The 27,924-nt window shown below is 39.0% G+C and overlaps 2 protein-coding genes across 5 annotated transcripts in view; both read left to right on the top strand.

Annotated features, from left to right (window-relative positions):
• Nucleotides 1-16,887, top strand: part of LOC127424611 (leucine-rich repeat neuronal protein 1-like) — a 30,727-nt gene extending 13,840 nt beyond the window's left edge. The window contains exon 2 of the mRNA XM_051669956.1: nt 12,033-16,887. Within this exon, the coding sequence (XP_051525916.1) occupies nt 12,127-14,373 (2,247 nt within the window). The 5' untranslated portion in view covers nt 12,033-12,126 and the 3' untranslated portion in view covers nt 14,374-16,887. The remainder of the gene's footprint in view (nt 1-12,032) is intronic.
• Nucleotides 16,888-18,819: 1,932 nt separating this feature from the next.
• The window catches only part of LOC127424613 (OTU domain-containing protein 5-A), a 42,080-nt gene continuing 32,975 nt past the window's right edge, over nt 18,820-27,924 (top strand). For 3 of the 4 annotated variants that reach the window (XM_051669958.1, XM_051669959.1, XM_051669961.1), the window contains exons 1-2: nt 18,820-19,585; nt 22,021-22,114. In XM_051669958.1, coding sequence (XP_051525918.1) covers nt 19,055-19,585; nt 22,021-22,114 — 625 coding nt within the window. In that variant the 5' untranslated portion in view covers nt 18,820-19,054. The remainder of the gene's footprint in view (nt 19,586-22,020; nt 22,115-27,924) is intronic. The other variant, XM_051669960.1, reaches the window with a different exon arrangement.

The following is a 27,924-nucleotide window of genomic DNA, read 5'->3' as shown; positions in this document are numbered from 1 at the left end:
AGAATATCTATACTTTGCACCAGTCTCGTGAACAGCTGGCTGGATAATCTCTCTTAAATTACAATGTGAGCCTTGCAATGCACTTTGTTTGGTCACTGAGCTGAGTGCCACAACTTTGTGTCATAGAGACACAGTGAATCGAACAATATCTGTCCTAGAATGCAGCATTTAATGCAAAAGGCTTTTTTCTCACGGGTTATATTCATTCTTTTTCTAATGTAACACTGGGACTTTGACCTATGGTGGTTTCAGATGGTTTTGACTGTATACTGTGAAGTTATTTGTTGTTTGGACAAGAAAGAACCACAAAGTTATCGTGGGGGGTGGCGGTTTTTGTGTCTTTCAATAACTTACCATAACCCTACCATAATTTTCAAGTAGTAGGGTACAACGGGGCTAAAGGCACACCTTAAGGCAGTGGTTCTCAAACCTGTCCTGGAGGCCCCTCAACCTTACACATTTTGGATGTCTCCTCAAACACACACACCTGATTCAACTCATCATCTCTTTAGTGGAGACTCCAAGACTTAAATTGGGTGTGTCAGAAAAGGGCGACATGCAAAATGTACAGTGCTGGGGGGCCTCCAGAACCGGTTTGAGAACCACTGCCTTAAGGAAATTGAGGTTTTTTTTCTGGTCACAAAGTGTCTCAAGATTTAACCTGTTGATGTGCATGCCACCACCCCAAGACCTGATGTCGTTGTTTTGAATACAATTTAATTTATTTTTTTATTTTTTTTTAAAAAGGAGGCGAGGGAGCCTTTTACCCCACACCTAGGGCAAAAGGCTCCCTCACTTGGGGTAAAAGGCCCCCAGGGGGCTTATATTGATATAGAATAGATATCGGGGCAATAGTTATAGGGCACAATTTGTCAACTTGGGCAAATACCTTTGAGACCACAAGATGCATTTTTTAGGAACAAATTAAGCTGCTTATTCAAAATAAATAAAATAAAATAATCACTTCAGAAAAGGGTGCATAATTTCTTGTTAATTTGTAACCACAACTGACAATTCATTACATCTCAAGTATTCAGTAAACAAATTAATCCCTGTTGTTATTGGATCAGTCAATGTGAGCCCACTTTGAAACATTTTCATAACAAACCTATTCACCTCACTTAAGAAAAACAATGTGTTTAATAGGGGCCTTTAGCCCCTGCAACAGGGGGGCTTTTTACCCCAAATACTATCCTTACACTATTTGACAGTTAGAAAAAAATATTTTAATCACCTTGAACAAAATTAAAATTGTCAAATTAGTATTTTGTTACAAAATAAATGTGATAATTTCCAGACTATTCATTAGCTACATACATTTACAACATTTTAAAAAATATTAAAGGTGCTATATGTAAGATTGACAACAAGCGTTTGAAATGGGTACTGCAGTCCAAATTAAAAACATTGGAGAGTCTGCCCTGCCCCAGACTCGTTGCCAGAATGAGGACACGCAACAGGAATGAGTGAAACTGAAAATGTCAAGCGACGAGCTTTACACTGTAAGTTGATCAGCTAATGTATATGTTTGCAATGTTTTTATTCTTTGCAAATTATAAACCAGCTCGTGTGGATTTTTTCGTGATCCATTTTTTCCATGGCTGCAGCACGCAGTGTTGTTTGCCTGCAAACTTGTTCAAATCTGGCAACCCTTGGTGTCAAAATACTATTGGTGAGTGGGCAGTGGGTGGGATCACATAGGCCAAAACATAAACAGAAATTCCAGCCCGGAATGGAAACTTCAAAGTAGAAAATACTGGCTGTAGCATTGTTATCGGAGAAGCCAGTATTTCAACTTAGCATGTTTCCTAATTCTCTATTTACATATTATGGTCATTCATTCACTAACCCACACAAGTGATTCTTTATATCTCTTATTCAGCTCTTTCTCTCTCTCACTCTGTGTCCCATCACCCACATATACAAAAGGAAGCCCCAAGGGCTGGTCCTTTTTCCTTCTTCCTGTCAAGTTGCCAAGGCATCAGGCAAGGTGGCCCCATTTCCTGCCATGCAGAGGGGCCGGGGGGGGGGGGTTACATCCTGAGCGACTGTCCCGCTGTCTAATGCAATCAGACAGGCATGTTGGGTAGTGTCACACACTGCAGCCGGACTGAAGCTCAGCTGATGCACTCACTCACACTCACACTCACACACACACAGCTCAAAGGGCGAATGAGAAAACTCCACCTCCCTCTCAAATACTCCACCCTTCTTCACCACTGAAGGTGATCTGATATCAGTAACAGCAGTGTAGGAGGAAGCTAGAGGCGTAAATGTAGGCAGTGAAGGGTATGCATTAGCACTGGGGCCCGGGGTGAGAGGTGGGCCCACGTTGGCCAACCGAAAGAGTATGATTGAAAGGGGGAACAGAAAACAAGGAGGAGGCCTGACTGGTGCCTTGCACTTGGGCCCATAAGATCCAAGTTACGCCACTGGAGGAAGTGATGGCAAATAATTCCACGTGGAGGTTTAGGGCTTAGTATAGACTTTTATTTTCAGTGGTTGCTATTTCAAAGCTCAGGATTTTTATTGGAGATCTTAGTTACATTTATTAAGTATCAAATTTGTCTCTGATGTTTCTCCTAAAATTTCTTTGGAGAAATAAAACGAGGCACAAATGAGGTAATTGTTGACAAAGTAAGAATAAAATAATGTGGATTGCATAGCTCAGATAATTTCACTATAGAAGAGTTTAAGAATTCTTTGAGTTCATATTGAGGTCTCTGATGTTGGATTGCAGACTTTGGTGTCCTGGCAAATCTGTTTGAGAAAATTAGTGTTTAATTGCAAGAATCAGACTACACAAGAAAACCTTTCTGCTTTTGACATAACAATGTAAACAGACAAGCGAAATACTTGCACATATTGGATAAGCCGGTGAGAATGGCGGAAAAGGTTTTTACATACAATGTGTAATGCAATGCGACTGAAAGGAGAAAAAATGGACACCTTTGCTTAAAGGGATAGTTCACCCAAAAATGAAAATTCTCATCATCCTTTAATACTGTGACTGATGCTAACATTCTGTGTAACAACACCTTTTGTGTTCCATGGAACAAAGAAAGTCATAATGGTTTTGGAACAACACAAGGGAGTAAATTAAGACAGAATATTTTTTTTTTGTTGTTGAACTATATCTTTAATGCTGTTGATCTTCACTTACAACATTATGAAGGCATATGGTAGCACATTTTGGTTTTGGAAGTTTTGCGTTGAGTGCTGAGAATGAATTGCATACTTTAGCCATGTTCTGACAAATTTCGTAATGTAACAATGTAAAATCGAGCTTATGTAGCTAGAAGCATTTGCATTCACATACTTGCAAAAAGTGTGTTTCGGGCCTTGTTTAGAACAGTATACTGAGACGTAAGGGATTTAGAGATCTCAAATGCCCTCGTGATTCCCAGTGGCCTTGTTTCAAAAGAAACCAAACAGGTTGTACCAGAGTACAGGTGGCTCAAGGGTCATTAAAATATAATCCTTCCAACCTGAACTGGCTAAGAAGCTCAACAACAGCAACACATAATCCAAAAGATTCCCTTACAGAAAATCTAGAGTTCTGACAAACTTGCTGCAAACTTGCCGCAAATTCACCACTCATTATTTTCACATACATATGAGCTTGCTATTCACTGGAAATGTTTGCCAGAAGTTTGCAGCTCTTTACCGGTATTAGTGAACCTGCAGCAAACCTTTGGCGACAAAGAGTTTTCCACAAAGCTCATTTGCACGTGAAAATAATGAGCGGCGAATTTGCTGCAACTTTGCGGCAACTCTCGATTCTTGCTCAAGATCCCTGCTGAAAAGCCCAGTTTAATCAGCATCAGTTCCCATGCTGGTCTAGGGTGGTTTTAGCTGGTTAGGGATGGTTAAGTTATCAAAAATAGTGCTGGGAAGTGTGTTTCATGAAACCGGTTCAAACAATGACTCGCAAGTGTTTGCACAGTATTTTATGTTTCAATTTTTGTAGTGAAATGATAACAAAACTGCTAAGAAGATTACTAACAACAGTGTTGCCAATATTAATAAAATTGTCCCATGTTGTTAACAACATTTCTGCCATTTCACATTTTTACTCCTGCTTTGTGAATTGGTTTGATCAAGTCAAAGAGTCCTTTCAAAAGAACGATTCATTCGATGAATTGATGATAAATCACTAGTCAAACGATATATCACTATTCAAAAAGCCCGCACACCAGCATCCCATGTTTTTCCAGCAGGGATGTTATTTTCTGGACTCATGTGTACTGATGAGTCTTTAAGGTACATGAGACGTTTGAGGCTCTTTGCTGTTCATATTTGTCAGGCGGCAGATAGGGACACACCCCTCTCTCTGTCCCCTCCCTCTGCGTCTCATCTCAGCCCTCTTCAATACACCTCTCGGAGGAGTTCATTTATTTGGAACGCATGAAAATATCAGAGTGTGGTGGGGGGTTGGCTTGGGAGGGGTAATTTTTTTTTTCTGTCTTGTTTTCATTTCCACAGCCAGCACTGTCTGAGCAGCGTGTCCGTGTTGCGTCTTTGTTCTGAGAATTTTGAGTAGGTCTATTGATGCACACACGAGAGCGCTTTTCACAGTCTGAGCATATTATAAGACCCCAAGACTGTGCGGAATATGCAACCCGCTTCTCTGTGTGTAGTGTGTCGGATTGGCTTGTTTTACTTGCATGTGAGCTGCTCAGATAATGTACTGCCATCAAACACAGTCTGAAGGCCAATCTGTGTGGAAATTAGATAGTCGGGAATAATATGACAGCTAGTGATATTAGCTGATGAGAAGAGGTCTTTCATCTTGTGAACAAGCACTATGGAAATATCACATGTTTTTGGGCAATACCATGATGATAATACAATGGAAGTACCTTGGAGTTCCATGTAAAAACTGTAGTACTTATGTATGATTACTACATTAATCAGACAGTATCAAGATACAGTGGGGTCCAAAAGTTTGCAACCTAGTGAAAATTCTTATTTATTGCATTTTTATAATTATTTCTTATATATTATTTAATACAATATAAATATAACTAATTTTTTAAATAAAATAAGTAAATAAAAATAAATATATACATTATTTATTAAATAATTATAATGTTATTTTATTATTTTAATAATAAAATTCATAAATATATATAACTTGTTTTTTCTCAGTTAATTCGGGATGACTTCAAGGACTTTAACACTAAAACTTATAGTTGAGATAAAATCATTTTGTTTTATCATTGACCCACAACACTTACTGTACTTAGTTTACTCATTTTAACCACTAATAGTTCTAAACATAAATAACTAATATTGGCATTATATTCATTCATTTTCTGTTATAGCATAATTTCATGTACAGCTGCTTTGAAACAACGCCTGTTGTGATAAGCGCTATACAAATAAATTTGACGACTAGAAAAATATATAAAATAAATACATACATTATATAATAAAATATTTAACATTTGTATACAGTTTAATTTTTTTATGCATTCTTTATTTGCCCAAATTAAAACAATTCTTAGTATTTGATTTGCCCCCTTTAGCTTTAATGACAGCATGCACTTGGGTACTAAAGTAGGCTACTATTGGTTGATGATATCCGAGCATGAGAGCATCTTGTGTGTTTCAATGGAAGCAAGGACATTTTCCTTTTTTTTTTTTTTTTACAAAGGAGTTAAAGGTGCTGTAAGTGATTTTTTTCATGGAAAAGTATGCAAAACTTTTCCTACTCGCTTAAAGATGTTAATGAAATAAGTGTCCTGAGATATCTCACCGGTCTCTGGGACAGCTTTAGACACTGTAAACAGCAGAAAGTGTCTGTGGACTGCGGACATTGACCTTTTTCACCTGTCAATCATTTTGCTCGTTCTCATAGTGTTGTATTTGAAGCGGATCATTGAGGCTATGATTCATAATGTTTGTCAGTTGAGGGCACTATTGTGCCACTGTTGAATTTGACAGCCACAGGAACAAACAATGCTGCTCTTTTGCTCAGTTTTGGTCTCAAAATAAAAAAAAAAATTTGGTCTTTGGAGGGCGGCATTTTGGAACGAGGGGGCATGGCTAATTCAACGTCTCAGTCACGTTAAAGCTTCAGAACGCTAAAATCAGAGTAAATCAGAGATTACATCTGCTCTGTGCTGCCTCTCTCTCTTGACCCATTGCAGTTTGCTTACCACAACAACCGCTCCACTGATGATGCCATTGCATCTACACTACACACTGCTCTCTCCCACCTGGAAAAAAAGAACACTTATGTGAGAATGCTGTTTGTAGGCTACAGCTCAGCATTCAACACCATAGTGCCCTCCAAGCTAGATGAGGAACTCCGGGCTCTGGGCTTAAACAGCTCGCTGTGCAGCTGGATCCTGGACTTCCTGTCAAGCAGACACCAGGTGGTTAGAATAGGCAGCAACATCTCCTCATCACTGACCCTCAACACTGGAGCCCCACAGGGCTGTGTTCTCAGCCCACTACTGTATTCCCTGTACACACATGACTGTGTGGAAACACATAGCTCCAATGCCATCATTAAGTTTGCTGATGACACGACGGTGGTAGGTCTGATCACTGACAATGATGAAACAGCCTACAGAGAGGAGGTGCACACTCTGACCCACTGGTGTCAGGAGCACAACCTCTCCCTCAATGTCAGTAAGACAAAGGAACTTGTGGTGGACTTCAGAAGAAAAGACAGAGAACACAGTCCCATCACCATCAATGGAGCACCAGTGGAGAGAGTCAGCAGCTTCAAGTTCCTGGGTGTCCACATCACTGAGGAACTCACATGGTCCATCCACACTGAAGTCATTGTGAAGAAGGCTCATCAGTGCTTCTTCTTCCTGAGATGGCTGAGGAAGTTTGGAATGAACCGCCACATCCTCACACGGTTCTACACCTGCACTGTAGAGAGCATCCTGACTGGCTGCATCTCCGCCTGGTACGGCAATAGCACCGCCTACAACCGCAAAGCACTGCAAAGGGTGGTGCGAACTGCCAGACACATTATCGGAGGTGAGCTTCCCTCCCTCCAGGAAATATATACAAGGCGGTGTGTGAAAAAAGCTCGGAGGATCATCAGAGACTCCAGCCACCCGAGCCATGGGCTGTTCTCACTGCTACCATCAGGCAGGCGGTATCGCAGCATCAGGACCCGCACCAGCCGACTCCATGACAGCTTCTTCCCCCAAGCAATCAGACTTTTGAACTCTTGATCTCCCACGATCAAAATACATCAGCACTGCACTTTATTACCCTTACTCTTATATCTCACACTGGACTGTCATAAATTATATTATTATTATTATATTATATTCTCTCTTAACAACTTACTATCAACCGACAGCCTGAATGTCAATACAGTACAATACTGTACATTCTATATGTACTATATATACTTTTTATATATATATATATATATATATATATATATATATATATATATATATATATATTTTTTTATTGAATAATGTGTGTTATTATTTGCATATTGTTGTGTGTAATGATGTGTATATCAGACACACTATATATAAAAAAGTATATATAGTAGTGTATATATAGAATGTACAGTATTGTACTGTAATGGAGTGGTGGTGGCGTAGTGGACTAAATCACTGAACTGGTAAGCTAAAGTGTTGTTGGTTCAATCCCCACAGCCACCACCACTGTGTCCTTGAGCAAGGCACTTAACTCCAGGTTGCTCCAGGGGGATTGTCCCTGTAATAAGTTCACTGTAAGTCGCTTTGGATAAAAGCATCTGCCAAATGCATAAATGTAAATCAGATGTTTAAATTGTGCTGTGTTACTTTGATGTTATTGTAAATTGGTATATGTCTCATCACTGTCATGACTGCTCATCACGATGTTGATCAGAACTGCACCCAAGAATTTCACACACCATTGCACTTGTGTATATGGCTGTGTGACATTAAAGTGATTTGATTTGATTTGAAATCACTTACAGCACCTTTAATATATTTAATGTTACAAATTCGCTTACATTTGATTAGTGACCTAAAAATAGAGCAGAATATCTCAAGTAATATTTTTTATATATATTTATATATAAAATATATAAACTTTCTATTTAAAATCCCAGATTTTCATGAATGCTGGCTAATGTTAATATATCGATGCCTCAAAAACATATAGAGAAAATAACATGCCAATCAATAATCAATGTATCGATATTTTATGAAATTCCTAGTAACTAGCATTCTGTCTAACATTACTTTTTGTGTTCCAAAGAAGAAAGAAAGGCATACAGTCTTGGAACAACATGATGGTGGGGAAATGATGATAGAGTTTTCATTTTTGGGTGACTACCCCTTTAATGCTGTTGATCTTCACTTGTGAATTATGAAGGCATCTGGTAGCACTTTTAGGTTTTGTTAGTTTGGTGCCTGTATGAGTCATGCAATAAGACCTATTAACAGCTCACAGTCTCCGGTTCTTCACTTGCACCTCCTGCCAGTTAAATTTAGCTCATTAGCACTGAGCGGCAATCAGGCGAGTGATGCATCACAGACTCTGGCGTAGCAGGAGATCAAACGATAGTCCAGCAGCAAAGATGCCTGTTTGAACTCGGGGCATATTGCTCATGGAACAAAACCTGATGTTTGTTTGTTTTTATGGCTATTGAAAAGGATAAAGACAATTTCCACTATGCAGCACTTTCTACAATTAGGATACAAGTATAAGGTCTGAAACTGTTAAAGTAAAAAGGGGTAGTTCACCCAAAAATGAAAATTCTGTCTTCTTTTACACACCCTCATGTTGTTCAAACCCATTGTCCAAAACCCTTGTGATGAGGAGGTGGGTGTGTCCAGGTCATGATGGAGCACAGCCGGTGCTGAATCAGCTGATCAGCGGGAGAGCGGGATATGGGGCGGCCAGAGACGCTGCTTTGAGAGAGAGAGATGCATGAGGCCGCATTGTGTGTGTCTGTTTGTGTTATGGTTTATGTTTGTTTTATGTTGAGTTTTGCATTAAAACTTTATGTTGACTGTTCAGCCGGTTCCCGCCTCCTCCTTGCCCATCCTTATACTGTTACAGTGGTGCCGAAACCCGGGAGGGAGCAGGGATGTGCTGTTGCGGAGTCCTCGCGCTGCCATCCGCCAGGGGAGCAGCCGTGGCCGTCTGCCGAGAAGGGGAGGAGCAGTTCCGTCTGCCAGGGGCCAGAGGACTCGCTGCCATCCTCCAAATTTTAGAGACTGTTGTGTGTGAAAATCCCAGGAGATCAGTTACAGAAATACTCAAACCAGCCCATCTGGCACCAACAATCATCCATGTGATTATCTAATCAGCTAATTGTGTGGCAGCAGTGCAGTGCATAAAAGCATGCAGATACAGGTCAGGAGCTTCAGTTAATGTTCACATCAACCATCAGAATGGGGAAAAAAATGTATCTCAGTGATTTGGACAGTGGCGTGATAGTTGGTGCCAGATGGGCTGGTTTGAGTATTTCTGTAACTGCTGATCTCCTGGGATTTTCACACACAACAGTCTCTAGAATTTACTCAGAATGGTGCGAAAAACAAAAAACATCCAGTGAGTGTCAGTTCTGTGGATGGAAACACCTTGTTGATGAGAGAGGTCAACAGAGAATGGCCAGACTGGTTTGAACTGACAAAGTCTACGGTAACTCAGATAACCACTCTGTACAATTGTGGTGAGAAGAATATCATCTCATGCTATTCTGAGATGCGGGTTGGCACTGTTTTGGCAGCATGAGGGGGAGTTTTTTTTCCACTTTTTTTTCCTCCACAAAGTGAAAGTGAATAAAATGAGCTGAGACTAACACTCTGCCCAACATCTCCTTTTGTGTTTTGCGTAAGACAGAGAGACATACTAGTTTGGAATAATATAAGGGTGGTTAAAAGATGACAATTTTTTGTGAGTTTGTTATTTATTTATTTACTCTCAAGAAATGGTCAGTGAAAGGAGTTGCCATACCTTAAAAAAATGTTGACTTTCAACATCAGAAGGCCAAAATAAAATTCAAAAACATGCTGTTTTATTTTGCATTTATATGAGGTTTACGATGTTTGCAACCCTGTTACCAAAAGTTGTGACATATCTAAAAACATTTAGAAATATTGTCTAAAACTCTAATTTTCTAGCAATGAGCATTAAATAAAAAGTATGATGAAAAATGATAAAAAGTATGGGAAGAAAAGACTACACCATAATGGGTTTCAGGGTTGCAGATTTAGCCTAAATTCAGGCTACAGTGTTGGTTTGTAGTTATTGATAAACTTGTATTTCCCCATAAATTAAAGGGGGAAGCTTTTACATTAACGTTGGTAAAAGGGTTGAATTATTGAGCTTGACGAATGCAGTCAACACTAAAACTTTGGTAAAAATTAAGAAAATGGAATGAGATTACTTGTTTTCTTATCATGATGTAGAAAGGGTCCAAAGCGACCCTTCGCTAAGCCCCGCCTTAAAAGTGTTTTTGACTAATCTTGTCTTCGTGGCAATCTCCCATTCATTCCTATGGGGAGTTCTGCAGAGCTTGTCAGAGCGCCTAACAGTAGCCAAGGGGGGTGGAGCTTAGCGAAGGGTCAATTTGTCGCAATCTTAAGGAATATTAAATTTTTTATAATCATGCATGGTACTGCACACAAAATGTGGGACACAGCTAAACATTACGCTTTTGGTCATTCAAATTAGTTATTAATCAAAAATGTTGTGTGTGTGTGTGTGTGTGTGTGTGTGTGTGTGTATACATTTTGGGGATTTGTGATGCTTTAAAAAAATTCAAAGTGTACTATATTAATGGACAGTGCCATGCATGTCTTTGTTGCAAATGTCTTTTTTTTTTTTTTTTTTATGGCAGAAAAGATTGAATATGTGTCAGATGGAGGTAAGCCAATTCTAAAGTGGCCTCAATGCTTAAGGCTTATACATGCTCTTGAGATCTGAAATGCTTCTGGCCTGGAAATATTTTGACTATGGACGTTTAGAGAGTGATAAAATGCTTAGAATATGTTTTACTGCATGTGTTCATTTTCCCTTTCCACTCTTACAGTTACAGCCCCTCTGAGAGTTGTTACACTCAGAGGTTACAAGATCTTGCAATTCTTCCAGGCTCACTTACATTTACTGGTATTGAGACAGACGAAGCTGCATACTCAGTCTTTGATGTGGGGCTCCTTTCATGTGTTTGTCAGAGCCTGTGCTTGGCAGGCACATTTTTGCATGCAGGACACAACAATGCTGCACACTCACTAACAATTTCTTGCTCTTTGAGTAGAATAAAAGGTGACTGAATAATCAAATATCAGAGGCATCTATGAGTACTGGCAGGGGAATTAAATCTAGAAAATTGTAGGATATTGAAAACTTCAATTCTAGATATATGTTTATTTCAGAATTTATGCTTTGATTTGTTTTGTGTGGTTTCAAGCTACAGTATTTATACTTTATTGAATTTTGAATTGTTCCAAACATGACAATTCAATCACACCTCGTGTTTTTTCTTTCTTTCTGTGGAACACAGAAGGTGATTTTAGGCAGAATATTGGCTTCAGTCACCATTCATTTTCACTACATGGAACAAAGCAGTGTCAAGGGATAGTTCACCCAAAAATTTGAATTCTGTCATCATTTACTCACCTTCATGTTGTTCCAAACAGAACACAAAATGTTATGTTAGTCTCAGTCACGGTTTACTTTCATTGCATCTTTTTATTTTTTTCATACAACAGAAGTGAATGGTGACTGAAGCAGTCATTCTGTGTAACATCTGTTTTTGTGTTAAACATACAGGTTTTGGAAAAAACATTTGGAAGAAAAGTGGAACAATTGTGTTCCACAGAAGAAAGTAAGTCATAATGAGTTTGGAACGGCAGGAGGGCGGGTAGCCTAAATGAAAACAGAATGTTAATTTTTGGATGGACTAACCCTTAAATATTCCTTCTGCATTCACTGTAACTGCTGCTAATAAATATTGCCTCTAAAGTCAGCGTTAATGTTGTTTTCACTCAGCAGAAATCATAAACACTGCATGATTTATATGTCCTTTCTTTTTCATTTTGCAGGGCTGCATGGGAAAGCTCCTGTCTTCCATTTCTTAGAAATCTTCCATCCAACTGTCAGCTACCAACTGGGTGCAGCACTCTAGAGATCCTCAATATGGAGAGAACTGCCACTGCCACTTCCACTTCCACTTCACTGCTCACAGTCTGCTTCGTTTTGGCTGTGTGTCACTGTTCCCTTGCAATTCCTTTCTGCCCTGCCCAGTGTGTTTGTGAGACCCGCCCATGGTACACGCCTCAGTCGGTATACCATCAAGCCAAGACAGTTGACTGCAACGAACTCCATTTGAGCCGAATTCCATGGAATATATCCATTGATACTCAGGTGCTACTTCTTCAAAGCAACAACATCTCCAGTGTAACCTCCGAGCTCCAGAGCTTGGTCAACCTTACAGAACTGGATCTCTCTCAGAACCACTTTACACAAATCCAAGACGTTGGCTTGAGTAACCTATCCCAACTGGTCACACTCTACCTTGAGGAAAACCAGATTAAAGAGCTGCCTGATTTGTGTCTAAAGGATCTAGTCAACTTAGAGGAGCTTTACATTAACCATAATCAGATCTCTTCGATTGGTCCCAAAGCATTTTTAGGGTTGGCAAACCTTCTAAGGCTTCACCTCAACTCAAACAAGCTTGTGGCAATAGACAGCCATTGGTTTGAGTCCCTACCCAACTTGGAGATCCTAATGATTGGGGAAAACTCTATTCTTGGCCTTCAGGACATGAACTTCCACCCGCTCTCAAAATTGCACAGTTTGGTGCTGGCTGGAATGGGGCTCAGGGAAATCCCAGAGGGTGCTTTCCAGGGTTTAGAGTATCTTGAGAGTCTCTCATTCTTTGATAACAAGCTCACGACTGTGCCAAAAAAGGCCCTGCGTGTTCTGCCCAGCATTAAGTTTCTCGACCTAAACAAGAACCCCATCATCCATATCCAGGAAGGTGACTTTCAGGACTTTCCATACTTAGAGGAACTCAGTCTGAACAACATGGAGGAACTTGTGGCGGTGGAGAAGGGTGCCTTCTCCAACCTCCCGCAGATGGCCAAATTAGAGCTCTACAACAACCCTCACCTGTTCTTTATAGACCGTGCTGCTTTCCTGAACATGCGAGGCTTGCGTACCTTACTGGTCCATAATAGCGACCTCACATTGTTTCCCCATGAGATTTTATCCGCCTTTCCCAGTCTGGATGAAATCAGTCTTCATAGCAACCCACTCAGGTGTGATTGTCTTGCCAATTGGGGCCAAGTCTTGGGCAATCAGTCGAGCCTCAAGCTTTTGGAATCCCAAATTACTCTCTGTGCCTCCCCGCCACATCTTGTTGGACATTCCCTTCAAGAAGTGGTGTCTGCAAATTTGAATGGGGCAAGCAATACCTGCCTGCCTTTAATTTCTCAACATGCCTTTCCTCCACAACTCAACGTCACCATCGGCCAGCTTTTAACACTCAACTGTTGGGCTGTTGCGGATCCTGCACCCCAGTTTTACTGGGTGACACCCACCGGCGACAAAGTCACTTCGGAAGCCGCTTCGCCATCCTTGAATGAGGGCGGAGGAACTGTGAAGAAGCACCGGATGCAAGACCAAGGCGCTCTAGAGATCTCACACATAGAACTGGAGGACGCTGGTCTTTACACGTGTGTTGCTTGGAACGCCGAGGGGGCGGACACACGGAGTGTCTCCGTGTATGTTGACAAGGGCAACTGGCATGGCGAACGCCAAAGTGGAGGCCATCACGTGATGGTGAACACCACGGGATCCTTGGTAGTCCTGGCCAAAGCCGTCCATGCTCAGTCAGTGGTGCTAGAATGGAAAGTGCATCCATCTGTGCAATCTTCCAACCATGAGGTGGCGCAACCGAAGTGGCTCAGTGCTACCGTCAAGATCGACAATCCACAGATTAGCTACACGGCAATGGTGCCAGTAGATGTTCAAGAATACAATCTCACACACCTTCTACCTTCAACAGAGTACCAAGTTTGCCTAACTATGGCCGCCACGGAGCAAACCCAACACTCTTGCATCAATGTGACCACAAAAGAGGCCAGCTTTGCCGTGGAGATTGTTGCCCAGCAGACCAACGTAGCCCTGGCTGCAGTGATGGGCTCGATGTTTGCCATCTGCATCATGGCTCTGCTGGTGTTCTACATGGGATGGCGTATGAAGCAGAAATCTTGCCACCACTCTCTAAAGAAATACATGCAGCACACCACCTCCATTCCTTTGAATGAGCTCTATCCACCTCTCATTAACCTCTGGGAAAATGAAACAGAAAAAGAGAAAGAGGGATCTGTTGACCCTCAAAACTCACAGATAGACACCTCAAAAACATACATGTGGTAGTAGCTGTACAACAGAATGCAGATAGAAGAGACATTTTAAACAGTGTATGTACTGTGTTGTACATAAATGACAAGTATGTATTTAATTATTGATTTGCCATTGTGAAAGATGTATTTTTAGATTGTACCCTTCAATACCAAGCACACTTGGTTGCAGTTGTGTGGCACACTTCTGAGGCAAACAAAAAACACTATGCTTTTCCACTGCTTTGTATTTTCTGCAACCAGGTCTCATAGAACCATGTTACAATAGTTACATTTTTGCAAAACGTGCAATTTTTTTACATGGCTAATTGTACATATCAAGGCAGTTTCTTGTTGAAATGAACACTAGAGGCATTACAATGACGAATTTATTTCCTTCACACAAATCAAAAGTTTTATGGCAGATTTTCAGTTTCTAAACTCTTTCCGCCGTGTTCTAAACACTTTTAATATAGTGCATGACTTGTAAGGTGATACATTTTAACATTTACATTACATAACCAAATTACAAGCTTGTTCAAATGTATTCAAATTGTGCAGTAGCTCAACAGATGAAACATTGTACTTGTGAATGTGAAACAAAGTGATACGGGATACGAGTCCCGCTGAGCATGCGAGTCGACACGTGAGTCGAAAGTGTCATAGAAGCACCACAAAATTGTTTGCTTACATTTGCTTTTATGACATTATTGGTTAGGTTTAAGTTTAAGGTTTTAGGTTAAGGAGGTTTATTTTGTCAATTTAAAACTTGTTAGAACATTAACCTTTATAACCCATTCTATTTGGGAGAACATTTGCTCACTTTAGCGCCACACAGTGGACATTTCAGCTCGAACCTGCTGCATTTTGCAAAAATGTAGCCACAGCCACATAATTGTCATGAGATCAGGTTCATGTCCTGAGAATAATTCACCATTTAGAATGCAGATGTGTTATTTCATATAATTTTATTAACAGCGCTAAGCAAACTAATACACTAACACAGACAAACTACATGGCAAATCACTTGACATCAAATTCACAGATTCTGGAGTTTTTGCATGAAATTGTGCATGATAATTTGGTGCTTACAGGTTGAGTTCTTGCATAGTTTTCTCACTTCTAAAAATACACAGGTGCGAGAAGGTAACAATAACGTGCTCATTGCTCTCATTTTTCTCCAGCCCGTCACATTTTATTACCTGCATTGTAATGAGAATAAAACCTAAACCAAACCTGCCAGGTGCTACGAAGTTGCTGTTACTTCAAACTAATTTGCTGTCATATGTAATTAATGTCTGGTACACAACTGCACAGCTGTGCTTATTTACACTTGCATTCAAAATACTTTTTAAAATAACTATTTATAAAAGATATGGATGTGTTTATTAGTACTGACTAAAAATGTATTTCACATTAAAGTAAATCATTAACCTATAAAGTTATGGTTCAAATGTCTGACCTTTATGAGCAGACATTCGCCAATGCAGCCGTTTTATGTTCTGCACATCATCAGTGCATTGGCATTACCATTATTGACAAATTGCTTCAGTTCACAGTTAAATATGTTGCTAAATTCCATATTTATTCAATTCACTCTTAAAATTGCAATCGTAACTGCATTGTGTGGGATAGGAAATGTATCAATGTTATTTTTCTTAAATTACTTAGTCCAGATGATCTGTTAATGTTACATTAAACCTGTCAGGTTTTTATATTGATTAATGCAAATGTTATGCAAGACGCATGTTCATATCTTGTTGTTCTGTTAAATATTTATCAACAAATATAACATCCATCCAGATATTGATGAAATATGTACAAACCAAATTAAACGTTGATCTATCAGAAAGTGTTCTTTCAAAGGTTTAATTTTTAATACGTTATTTATTATTTAAACCAAAGATGAGACACACATTCAATATCTCTCAACACAGTTATCAGTCAATGTGATGTCATGCTATTTTTTTTTTTTTTTTAGCACTGAAAGACAGTGTGGGAAAATATCTGTTTCAACATCTATTAATTTTCTTTACTTAAATGTATAATAATTTATATTTGTAACCAATTTACATAGAAATTTATAACCAGTAACCATTAATTTAATGGTTTATAATTCGAGGGGATAAAAATTCAAACACAAGTTCTTATAGAATACATCTAGAATTGACATGTTAGCTCTTATGTGAAATGTTGAAGATGCTCATATTCATGTCAGAGGTTTTTAAAATGTTCGTTCATCACTAAGTGTAAATCACATTGTGTGTTATTACTGGCAGAGGAGCAGAGAAAATGTCACCTCAGATTAATCATAAAATGTATCACTACCGCTCTGCCCTCTAGTGGTGGAGAGCACTAATGACGTCTTACACGGTTTGCTGTATCTCAGTGAATAGCAGGGTATTTTGTAATAGAAGAATAATATTGTTATATTTTAATTAAGTTAACAATAATGGTTTTACACTGTTAAGACGTGTTGTGACGTCTGTGATTATTAGTTCAGGAGAAATGACTGTCTGAAGAAAAATTTGAGAGAAATAAACACGATCACTACAACTATAAAGCCTCTTATTTTCTTTGCAATTCTTTCATGTTTACTTTCTTTGTACAAAGTAATTACACTGGTGTCTAAACTACTCTGAGAGACACATTTATCTTGTTCCATATTTCAAACTGTTCATACATACAAAAGTGTGAAACGTTGCTTAATACAGTTTTAGTGTGGAAAAAATACAAAAAGGTTTAAATCAAGACACCCATTTGGATAGTAATTAAATAAATCCAATTAACAGTTGATCTACTGAGAAGCATTCTTTCAAGTGTTTACTTCTAAATTAATGTTATGTTTTAAGTGTTTTCGGTACCTTTCTCTGTACCTAAATGTTGAACTGCAAACATTTAGGGCCTTAGAATATAGGGCTTCAAACTTCTATTCTATTCTATTCTATTCTGAGGTTCTGAGCTATAAGGCACTGGAGAGTCATTGAAACAGACAACAGCATTACAGTACCTCAAATGCCGTATTTTGTCATTAGAGGTTAGAAATGTCTTATTTTGTCATTTTTTATTATAATACTATACTATACTATACTAGTCTAATCTAATGTAGTCTAGATTAAGCATCACATGAACAGGTTAAAAGACCTGAATAGCATTTAATATCCCCAGATAGAATGTAGACAAAACAATGGGATGTGCATCAGTCTTAAATTACAAAAAAGAAAACGAAAATTCTCTCATCATTTTCTCATCCTCATGCATCCCAGATGTGTGACTTTCTTTCTTATGCAGAACAGAAATTATGATTTTTAGAAAAATATTTCAGCTCTGTTGGTCCATAGAATGCAAGTGAATGGTGACCAGAACTTTGAAGCTCCAAAAAGCACATAAAGTAAGCATAAAAGTAATCCATACGACTCCAGTGATTAAATCCATGTCTTTAGAAGCGATATGATAGGTGTGGGTGAGACACAGATCAATATTTAAGTCATTTTTTACTGTAAATCTCCACTTTCACTTCCGTATTCTTCTTCTTTTGTTTTTCGGCAATTCGTATACTTCCTGCATATCACCACCTAGTGTTCAGGGCTGGCCAAATTTGGACATTTATAGTAAAAAAGGACTTAAATACTGATATGTTTCTCACCCACACCTGTCATAGTTCTTGCCACCATTCACTTACATACAGACATACAGAGCTGAGATATAGGGCGCGTTCCATTCAGAAGTGATTATCCCTATGCCCTATTCCCTTCAAAGACTTTACCATCCACTTTGAGAGCTTTGCAGGGTTGAAAGGCGTGGGGCTCACAAGGGTCATTCGGAACTCACTTTTTAAGTCATTTTTATTGGAAATTCTGTTTAAAGCGATATTACTGCTTGACTATCATTCATGATTATTCTCATGATATCGGATCACATCTGATTTTCCACAACTCATGTTGTCTGGAGTTCTTTGTATATTAAATGTTCTTGGACAGATATTTTTCGCAATGTTTTATCCACGGAACGATCCAAAAACACTTTAAACTGCAGTACAGCCCATCGAAGAGACTGTACATCTATCCATCACAGCCTTGTTGTCATTCCCATTAAAAATCAAAGATGGCGCTAGCATGAATAAGGTATTCTAAAGATGTTCATTTGTGTTCTGCAGAAAAAAAAAAGACATACACATTTGGGGCCACTATAAATGAAAACATGCCTCCTTCATTTTAATTCCACAGCACCAGTTTATTCAGCCCATATCTCTAATAATAAACTAACTGTTCCCCATAACTACCTGAAGATTGGCGGTAGATAAATGAAGTGACTGATCTCTAGTTGCTGAACCACACAGTTCTGACCAGTAAACAAACCACATGCACCTGCTGCATTAATGAATGAATGAGTAATTCAAACGACAGGTCCAAAAGCACCAGAATCACCCAGCTGAGAACCGGAGAGGAAGAAAGTGCAGCAGAGCGGAAGTGACGCGAGGCATACGTCAGCTGTATGTTGATGTTTTGTGGCAACAGCAGAACCGAGGGACGGGAAGACGGTTTGTTTTTGTTCTGTTATCCGCCGTTTTTACCGTCAAAATCGTGTCGAACTGAATTAAAATCGCTCCGTTGTGACAGGAGCGAGTATAACGATTAAAAAGACGCTCAGGTTGGACGTTGAAACTCGTTAAGAGTCGCTAAAACGGAGGAAGCGTCGCCCCCTGAGCGGTCTTCAGCATGACGATTCTGCCGAAGAAGAAGCCGGGCTCATCGGTCGGTGTGTCGGATCACTCCGACGACCCTGACCGCCGGACCGGCACCGACCCGCACCAGCATCAGCACACCCACGGGGTCCGGCCGGGTGCGAGGCTCAGGGCTTCCCCGCCGCCCTGGTCCAGAGAGGACAGGAGGACTGAATCCAGCGCCCGGCCGCAGCAGGCCTCTCCTCCACCGGTGGGCGCCGGGTCTCCAGTGGGCCCGGGTGATGCGGGCGGAATGGCCTGCGTGTCTGGGGGTCGGGGAGAGCTGTCAGGTGGGGTGGGTTGTGGTGGAGGGATGGGAGGGTGCTGCTCAGGACCGGGGTTGAGTAAGAGGAGGAGACAGGCGACCTGCTCTGGTGGGGTGGCCGGTGGAGGAACTGTACCGGGAGCGGCGGGGGGAGGAGGGGGTCCGAGCCCCGAGCAGGAGGAAGGAGCTGGGTATAACAGTGAGGATGAATATGAGAATGCTTCCAGACTACAGTCAGAGGACCCGGCGACTGTAGAACAGGTATGTGAATGGATGAAATCAACAAATGGCCAACTATAAAAACATGTTACTTTTTATTTACATTTATGACACGTGGTCTGGTCAATGTAAAGATAGACAGACAGGCAGACAAATAGATAGATAGACAATGAGAGAGAGAGATAGACAGACAGACTGACTGATATTAATTGATAGATACAGATATTTATTGTGTGAGTGATGGACCGTGGTACATGTACATGACATGGATGACGTGGTAGATCACATTCTGAAAGATGGACTCAGTTGTGTGTAATGTCACAGTTTTATAAGTTGTGTCGAGCATTGTGATGTGTTGTGTGTCTAATTTTAAAATGAAAGGCTTGGTATTATTCATTTTTCCACAAAGACTGCACTCAACATGCATGGTATCCAGTGGCGTAACTTGGATCTTTCGGGCCCCAGTGCAAAGAAACTGTCGGGCCCCCTCCTTGGGGGGGGTCTTGGTCGACCGTTGTGGGCCCCCTTTCACCCTGGGCCCTAGGGAAGCTGCCCAGCCTGCCCTCCCTCTAGTTACGCCCCTGATGGTATCAAGGATGCAGATGATTCTCTTGGCAGGAGTGTATTTTAAAATGATAGTTTGCTTGAGTAACTGTAGTCCCAATACAGTTGCAGTCTGAGGCACAGCTGTGCTGAATCTGCAAACGTGGAGCTCTGTCACCTCCGATCTTAAGGAGAGGAAGAGGGAATCAAACCTTGTAATCGACATGAGATCACGACCTTATTTACTTTCTTGATACACATTCTTAGTCTATTTACTCTAAAGAGAAAAATGTTCATCTTTGCAGCCTGTTATGAAAGTGTTATAACTTGCTCCGCCTCTGAAATGGCTTTCCTTTTTGGCTGATGTCACTAGGGTCACACAGGCTCTTGGTTAATGTTAACCGGGGTTGGAGAGTAACGGAATACATGTAACGAGATTACGTATTTAAAATACAAAATATTACTAAGACCAGACATTTGGGCAAAGATGCACTGCAAAAATCTTATTCTTGATAAGAAGTTTTGTATTATTTGTTTCTTGTAAAAATCTCTAAAACAAGATCCTTAAAATAAGATAAATTTACTTCATCTTGTTTTTAGATGCAACACTGCATAACATATTTAGGCTTTTTTCAGAGAATGTATTTTTAATAAAAGTGTATTTTGTGTTACTGTACTGGCAGAATCCCCACAGCACTGACTGTATATTATCCCGCTTATTACACAATATGCCCGCTAATCAAATAAATAAATATATGAGCATAAAATATTGATTTACTTTGAAATTATGTGATTGAAAAATCACTGAACAGCTGAAATCCATATCCGGTTTGCGTCGGAGACCTGTCGGTGTTTATTTAGTAATTAATGAATGGCTGACTGCTCATTATGCATCTTATTACAAGACTACTTGCCAAATAAATGAAAAATACATGCACATGAAACACTGATTTGAGGTGAAATTATTTTATAAGCTAACTTGTAGAAATCGCAGAGTGAACCTGGAAGCAGGAACGATGGCTCGCAGAACCTGGATGAGCGGTCTGATACACGGATGTGCGGTTGTTACTGAGCAATATCAGACCACTAGGAGGTGCCATTGACCATTCAGAATGGAGTATTCCAGAGAGCCATTTAATTATAGCAAATAATGACTGATTTAAAAAAAGAAGTGTTACCATTGGGATATTTCAAGAAGCTCTTGGGGGTGAACTTGACCTTGGCCTAAAAGCTTTCCTCCAAAGTGATGTTTCAGGAAAGGAGTAGTCGTTCACAATCTACTGCATACTCACATTTACGTCTGGCTTTATTTTAGTCTGGAATGCTCACTTTTCACTATCAGATCAATTTCTGGTGAACAAAATCAAGTCCCCACAAATTTTTCACTTTCACTTGAAAATGTATATCACTTTATGAAAGCAAAACGGGTTGCAAATGGTTTCATGTTGACTTTAACACTTGAATTTTAATCTGTTATTCCAGCTCACTTATATTAAACAATGTACCCCACCTTATTGTTTGTAATTAGGTTCTGCAAGTGAAATAAAAAAGACGTCATTGCTATCATCTCCAGTAGGTACTATAATCTGATGCTTTTATGGAGTAACGGACACTGGACAAGGTATACAGCATAATTTATGACTAGTCAAGTGCAATAACTCAACTCAGGCATGAGCTCATTTGCTTGTATATGTATATGAATAATTGGAATGCAAGAGTTTTGCTGCTGCTGGCACATGAAAACGGTTCACGGGCTCATCTATGTGATGCTTTCATTCTTTTACAGTCTTAAATCTCAGTGTCTTTAGGTGCAAAAAAAATAATTGATTGATATTAACAATAACTTCAGCATCAGACGGCCGGCTGTTCATCTAGTACATAATGAACCCCAACTGTTTCTGTTGTGAATTTCTGAAGTTGTGCCTCTGTTACAGCAGGAACACTGGTTTGAAAAAGCGCTCGGGGAAAAGAAAGGATTCGTCATCAAAAAAATGAAGGAAGACGGTGCCTGCCTCTTCAGAGCAGTTGGTGAGTGTATTAAACACTTGATGTTCATTTTTCTGTATTACAGAAACTACAGAAACTTCCTATCTTAAGTCTTAAAGGAATAGTTAACCCAAAAATTCTCTCATCAATTACTCGCCCTCATGCCATCCCAAACTCGTATGACTTTCTATCTTCTGCAGAATACAAACAAAATTTTTTTTCGAAAGAATGCATGAGGTGGTTTTGTCCATAAAATATCAATTCAAAGTCAATGCAGTCCAAAATGTTCAAGCTCCAAAAAAACATAAAAGCAGCATAAAAGTAATCCTTACGACTCGAGTGGTTTAATTCATGTCTCCGGAAGCGATATGATAGGTGTGAATGAGAAACAAACCAAAATTTAAGTCTATTCACTATAAATCACCATAAAGAGATGAATTATCCCTTAAAGATCTGATGAGTTCAGTTTTCTAAATGAAATCTGAACATCACCATGTTTACAAACAGATAAGAGTTAGGGGTCTAGAGTCAGGGTTATAGTGATTAAATGTGTTTTTGTATCCATCTATGTTGTTTTCCAATCGTTTTTCTATGTAAACATGCGCTGGACAGACATCTTTGACCGCTGCATCTTACTGTTTTTTCAGCGTCTTCGTGCAGGGCATCAAGTTTTTTAGACACTATGTCAAATTTAAAAGAACTTCAACTTTAAAAAGGCGTCTTGAGAAACCTGCATTCTGCTCTGTTCGTTTTGCTGTCTCCAGATTTCTTTTTCAGCGCAAAAATGTTTTAGGTCTAATCGGCCCTTTAGTGGTCTAGAGTTAGGGTTAGGGGCCGTTGACAAGTTAAGCTCAGTTGACAGCATTTGTGGCATAATGTTGATTACTACAATAAATAATTTCGATTCGTCCCTCCTTTTCTTTAAAAAAAAAAAAAATAATAAAAATAATCGAGGTTACAGTGAGGCACTTACAATGGAACTGAATGGGGCCAATTTTCGGAGGGTTTAAAGGCAGAAATGTGAAGCTCATAATTTTATAGAAGCACTTACATTAATTCTTCTGTTAAACTAGTCTATTATTTAATTAATTATTTAATTAAAAGTTGTTTAAATTGTAATTTGTACAGTTGCTTTAGGGTTTCAGGTTTTACAGCATTATGTCGTTATGGCAACAGAGTTGTAAAATTGTATATAACTTTACACAGAAAAGGTTAGTAAGCGATTTGATCACACTAAAATCAGATTAACATGCAAATTGTTTATGCCTTGTGGCTATTTTTTTGAAACAGCATGCATTGCAACATTTTAATATTGCCCTATTTACTTCCATTGTAAGTGCCTTACTGTAACCCAGATTTGAGCTTTCTTTAAAGGAAAGGAAGGACAAGTTGAAATAAATTTTGTGGCACTCAACATCATGCCACAAATGCTGTCGATTGAGTTAACCTGTATTGAAAGTAGAATAAGCCAGTAAAAAAAAAAAGTAAAAATGTCATGCATTAGAGCATTAGACATATAAAACCGATATTAAAGAATCATATTTTTCAGAACTGACTTTTTATTTTATTTTATTTTGCTCTGTTTTTTTATCAACTGGTGTCAAGGTGATTTTTGTGGATATATGATGTCAGTTTCCCTATTGTTTCAAATGTATTATTTAAAATTTTTATTATTTGTTTTAAATGTTTATTAATTTTGTAATTATTTGTTCATTTATTATATTTTAAAATGTTTTGCTTGAAAAGTGTGTTTTTGGTGTCTTCAAAATAAATGCTACTTGGCTTGATATTTTGTCCACTTGTTTTGACATCTAATGCAATCACATTCAAATATTTTTTTAAGTAGGGCTTAAGTGTCCAAATACTTTTTGAAGCCTCTGTACATTAAAATCCATCAGAACAATAAAATTAATAATTAGCAGAATAAATCCTTAGTTTATATATAAAAAAGTAGTACAAATGGGCAACTTTAAGGTAAACTGCATGAGTGCACTCCCTTCCTATTGTTGCTTTCTTGAGTAGTTACCAGAACTTCCCTTTGGGTGGCACTATTAATCTGCAAACGTGTTCTGCAGACAAGGGCTTAAGTCAAAACAACCTCCTATCTGAAATGACACCATACGGTGAAAGCTTTCAATCACACTTTAATTTTAGCGTGTGACTATGCTGTTTATTTTTTTTTGCTTCTGTGTTGGGCTTAAAACATTTAAATTATCTGCATTTAATTAAATCTCTATTATAAATTGATTTAATTTGTTAGTTGACTAAAAGGACAACTGATGCTATTTATTAGTGGACTATTACTTTGGAGTTTTTATTTTTTATGACTAAAATTAAGCAACTATCTCTGCACCACTATTCAGTGGCATCAGCAAGATTTCCTCTTACCTTGCTTCCTTTTTTATTCTCTCTCTCTCTCTCTCTCTCTCTCTCTCTATATATATATATATTCCCCTTTCTTGCTTTTCAAATCTGTCACCTTTTTCTCTCTCTTTGTGTCTCTTTCTCTCTTGCATGCACACAGAAGTAAACACACATCAATTTGTTCTCTCTCTCCTTTTCTCATCTACCTGCTTCTGTCCTTGTTTGAGATTTATGTGGGGTTTGACCGACAGACGTGTTATCTGTTGACCTACATGTAGCATTCCCAGCAGGGTCACTGTGCCACAGTCTCTGCAGTGCAGGTGTGAAACCAAACAATCTCCAAACAAACGCTCGGGTCAAACAATCCATGTTATATGACTGCCCCGATTATAAAGACCCTGCAGAATCCTTCTTCCTTTCAAAGCCAGTGTGATCATCAGAATAACTCAGGATAGGAACATTTCTTAGTCGACATTGTTGACTTCATGTTCAGTGTTAAAATACTTTCTCAGATCGCAGCTTAATGTGGATAGACAACTAGAATTAAGCCATTCATAGGTTGAATTCTCTGAAAAATGTAAACAGAGGGGCTCTGTTGAGCTTTCGAAACATTGCTTTGTTTGTTTGAGCATCCCGAACAGCCTGACACATTAAAAGGATAGTTCACCCAAAAATGAAAATTCTCTCATTATTTACTCACCCTCATGATATCCCAGGTGTGTATGACTGACTTTCTATACCAGAACACATTTGAAGAAAAATAGAAAAATATCTTAGCTCAGTAGGTCCATAAAATGCAAGTGGATGGTGATTTCTCTTTTGAAGCTCCAAAAATTACAGACAGTCAGCATAAACATCATCCAGAGTCCAGCGGTTAAGCTAATGTCTTTTAAAGTATTTAAGTACTTTTTTAAACTCTATATCATGCGTCATCAGTGGTATGTGCGTGTGACTTAATCACATTGGCACTTGAAACATGCGAGAACTAACGCATGTGCGTCACAGCCGGACGAGCAGCACTGTTTACAAGTGTGAAGGAGGAACACTGTACAGTAGCTTGGTAGGTTTTGGTTTAGATCTGTATTTTTCTGTTTCTTTACTCAAAATGGTGTGTTTGTGTGCTTATCCTGGATGTTTGAGTGGAGAACGTGAGATTATATCTGTATCATGGCAATGCAAATACGTCACATGAGAGATCGCTTGGACTCCACCCTTTCGTGAAGCTTACCCGAAGCGTTGGATTATAGTGAAAAAGTACTTAAATATTTATCTTTTTCGTACCAAAAGCAGTTGTGTCGCTTTAGAAGACATTCGTTTAACAATTGGTGTAGTATGGATGACATTTATGCTGAGTCTGTAATTTTTGGAGCTTCAAAAGAGAAATCAACTTGCATTGTATGGACCTACTGAGCTAAGACATTTTTCTATTTTTCTTCAAATGTGTTCTGGTGAAGAAAGAAAGTCATACACACCTGGGATATCATGAGGGTGAGTAAATGATGAGAAAATTTTCATTTTTGGGTGAACTATCCCGTTAACCAGTGCTGTGAGTTTGGGGCAACCAATGGCAGACCTTGGGAGGTTTTGGGAAACCTGTTCGAAAACAGGTGCCTTGTTCGTTTGGTGGCTCTAGGTGCAGAAATTGCACACTTCACCTTCAAAGCTGAAGTATGTAACTTTTTGGTTTCAAAATACTTTCTCTTTTCCCAGCTTAAAATGCAACGGTTAATAGAAGTAAGCCGTTCATTGGTACATTTTCTCGAAAATTGTAAACACTGTGTCTCTGTGGCGCTATGACAATACAAATAAAAATTTGTTTTATGTGACCCGTCTAAAGAAGGACAATGACATTGACTTGACCAGTGGTGTGAGTTGGGGGCAGGGCTGTCTGTTTGTTTGATCAATGGCAGATGGGGACGTTTTCAGAAAGCTGTTTTAAAAACAATGCTTATTTTTGCAATTCCATTTTGTGGCACTAGTGGTGCAGAAATTACCTATTTCAGCTTTAAAATAATAGACGTGAATGTGTATATTCGATTGTAAAGTCCATTTATAGCATTTGTTAAGGTTTCTTGCACCTAAAGTAGTTGCAGTTTAGTTTAACATGACCGTTTCCACCCTCTCCCTGACCCTAAATGCCAACGTGTACTTTGATTGTCCGTGTTGCTGATGGGAACGCGCACAGAATGCGTGACCCAAATTTCGTCATTAGCGCAGTCTGCGCGGTCTATCTGTGCTGCCCAGATTTTCTTGATGTGGCCAGTGCTCGTCTGTGCACATTGTTATGCATGCGCCTGTCTTTGACTGTACTAAAAAAAAGTACTGGATCACAAAGCAGTTGTAGTGCGCATGTGTCAAACGCATTCGCATTTGCAGTCAAAGGAGTACACTTTGAAAGGCAACACGGTCAGCTGGGCGCAATCCGATCCAGAACACAGAAAAACGAAGTATACCAGGCCTTAAGAATTAAAGAGGCTGTTTTTGCTACTTTAAGGCTTATAGATATAGACACACCGATAACTGGTTTGACCGACATTTTTAACCGATTGTTACACTTTTCCACTTAATTGATTTTTGATTCTTTAATATCAGGTTTACCAATATAGTTGGATACAAAAGACTTTTACATTTTAAATATTAAGTGAGGGGCTTTGAAACAGTGTACTGTATATTGCATCTAGAACTACTCAAATTAATTCTTCAGACTACGCAATAATAGTTTTGTAAAGCAGTTCACCAGAGGTTAGTAACAATTGATTAAGTTGTTAATGGTGCCTAAAAGCATAAATAAAACAAGAAATAAAGTCAGTCATGCATATCAGTTATCGGACACTTAAACACAAAAATAATCCGTATCGGTCATTAAAAAACAATATCGGTCGATCTCTATTTAAGACTCTGAAAATAACCTTGGCTAACATCTGCATATCAGCACATTGTTGTAACAGGGCAGGCCAAATTGCTTAATCCACAAAAGCCATTGATATATAAAAGTTGACGGTCATACTGTATTTTTATTTTTTTATTGACTCCAACACATGAAACATAAAAACAAAACATATATGTATAGAATCAACTTTTAACCCCCATTATTCCCTTACACCCTCCCAATCACCATCCCCACCCTGACCCCCAACAAACATCCCTGTGGTCAAAGCTAAAATACACACAGGAAGAAAAAAAAAAAAAAAGAAATATATATATATATATTATACAAAAAAATAAAATAAATATATATATATATATATATATAAAATAATAATAATCACACACATTTAAAACTATAAATCCCTCTCCAATGCCCCTCCCCGAGAGCCTTCCAGAAAGGTCAAATACCTGCCCTACTTCCTATTAAATACCCCCAGGTTGCCTAGCCTTCTATCTGACATTCCTTCAAATGCTGCCACCCTGCCCATCTCTGTGCACCACTCCCAAAATGAGGGCGCTCCAGCCGACCTCCATCCCCTAAGGATAACCTGTCTGCTGAT

The sequence above is a fragment of the Myxocyprinus asiaticus genome, chromosome 33 (genome assembly GCF_019703515.2).
Source record: "Myxocyprinus asiaticus isolate MX2 ecotype Aquarium Trade chromosome 33, UBuf_Myxa_2, whole genome shotgun sequence".
NCBI lineage: Eukaryota > Metazoa > Chordata > Actinopteri > Cypriniformes > Catostomidae > Myxocyprinus > Myxocyprinus asiaticus.
This window is presented reverse-complemented; position numbering and strand designations above follow the sequence as displayed.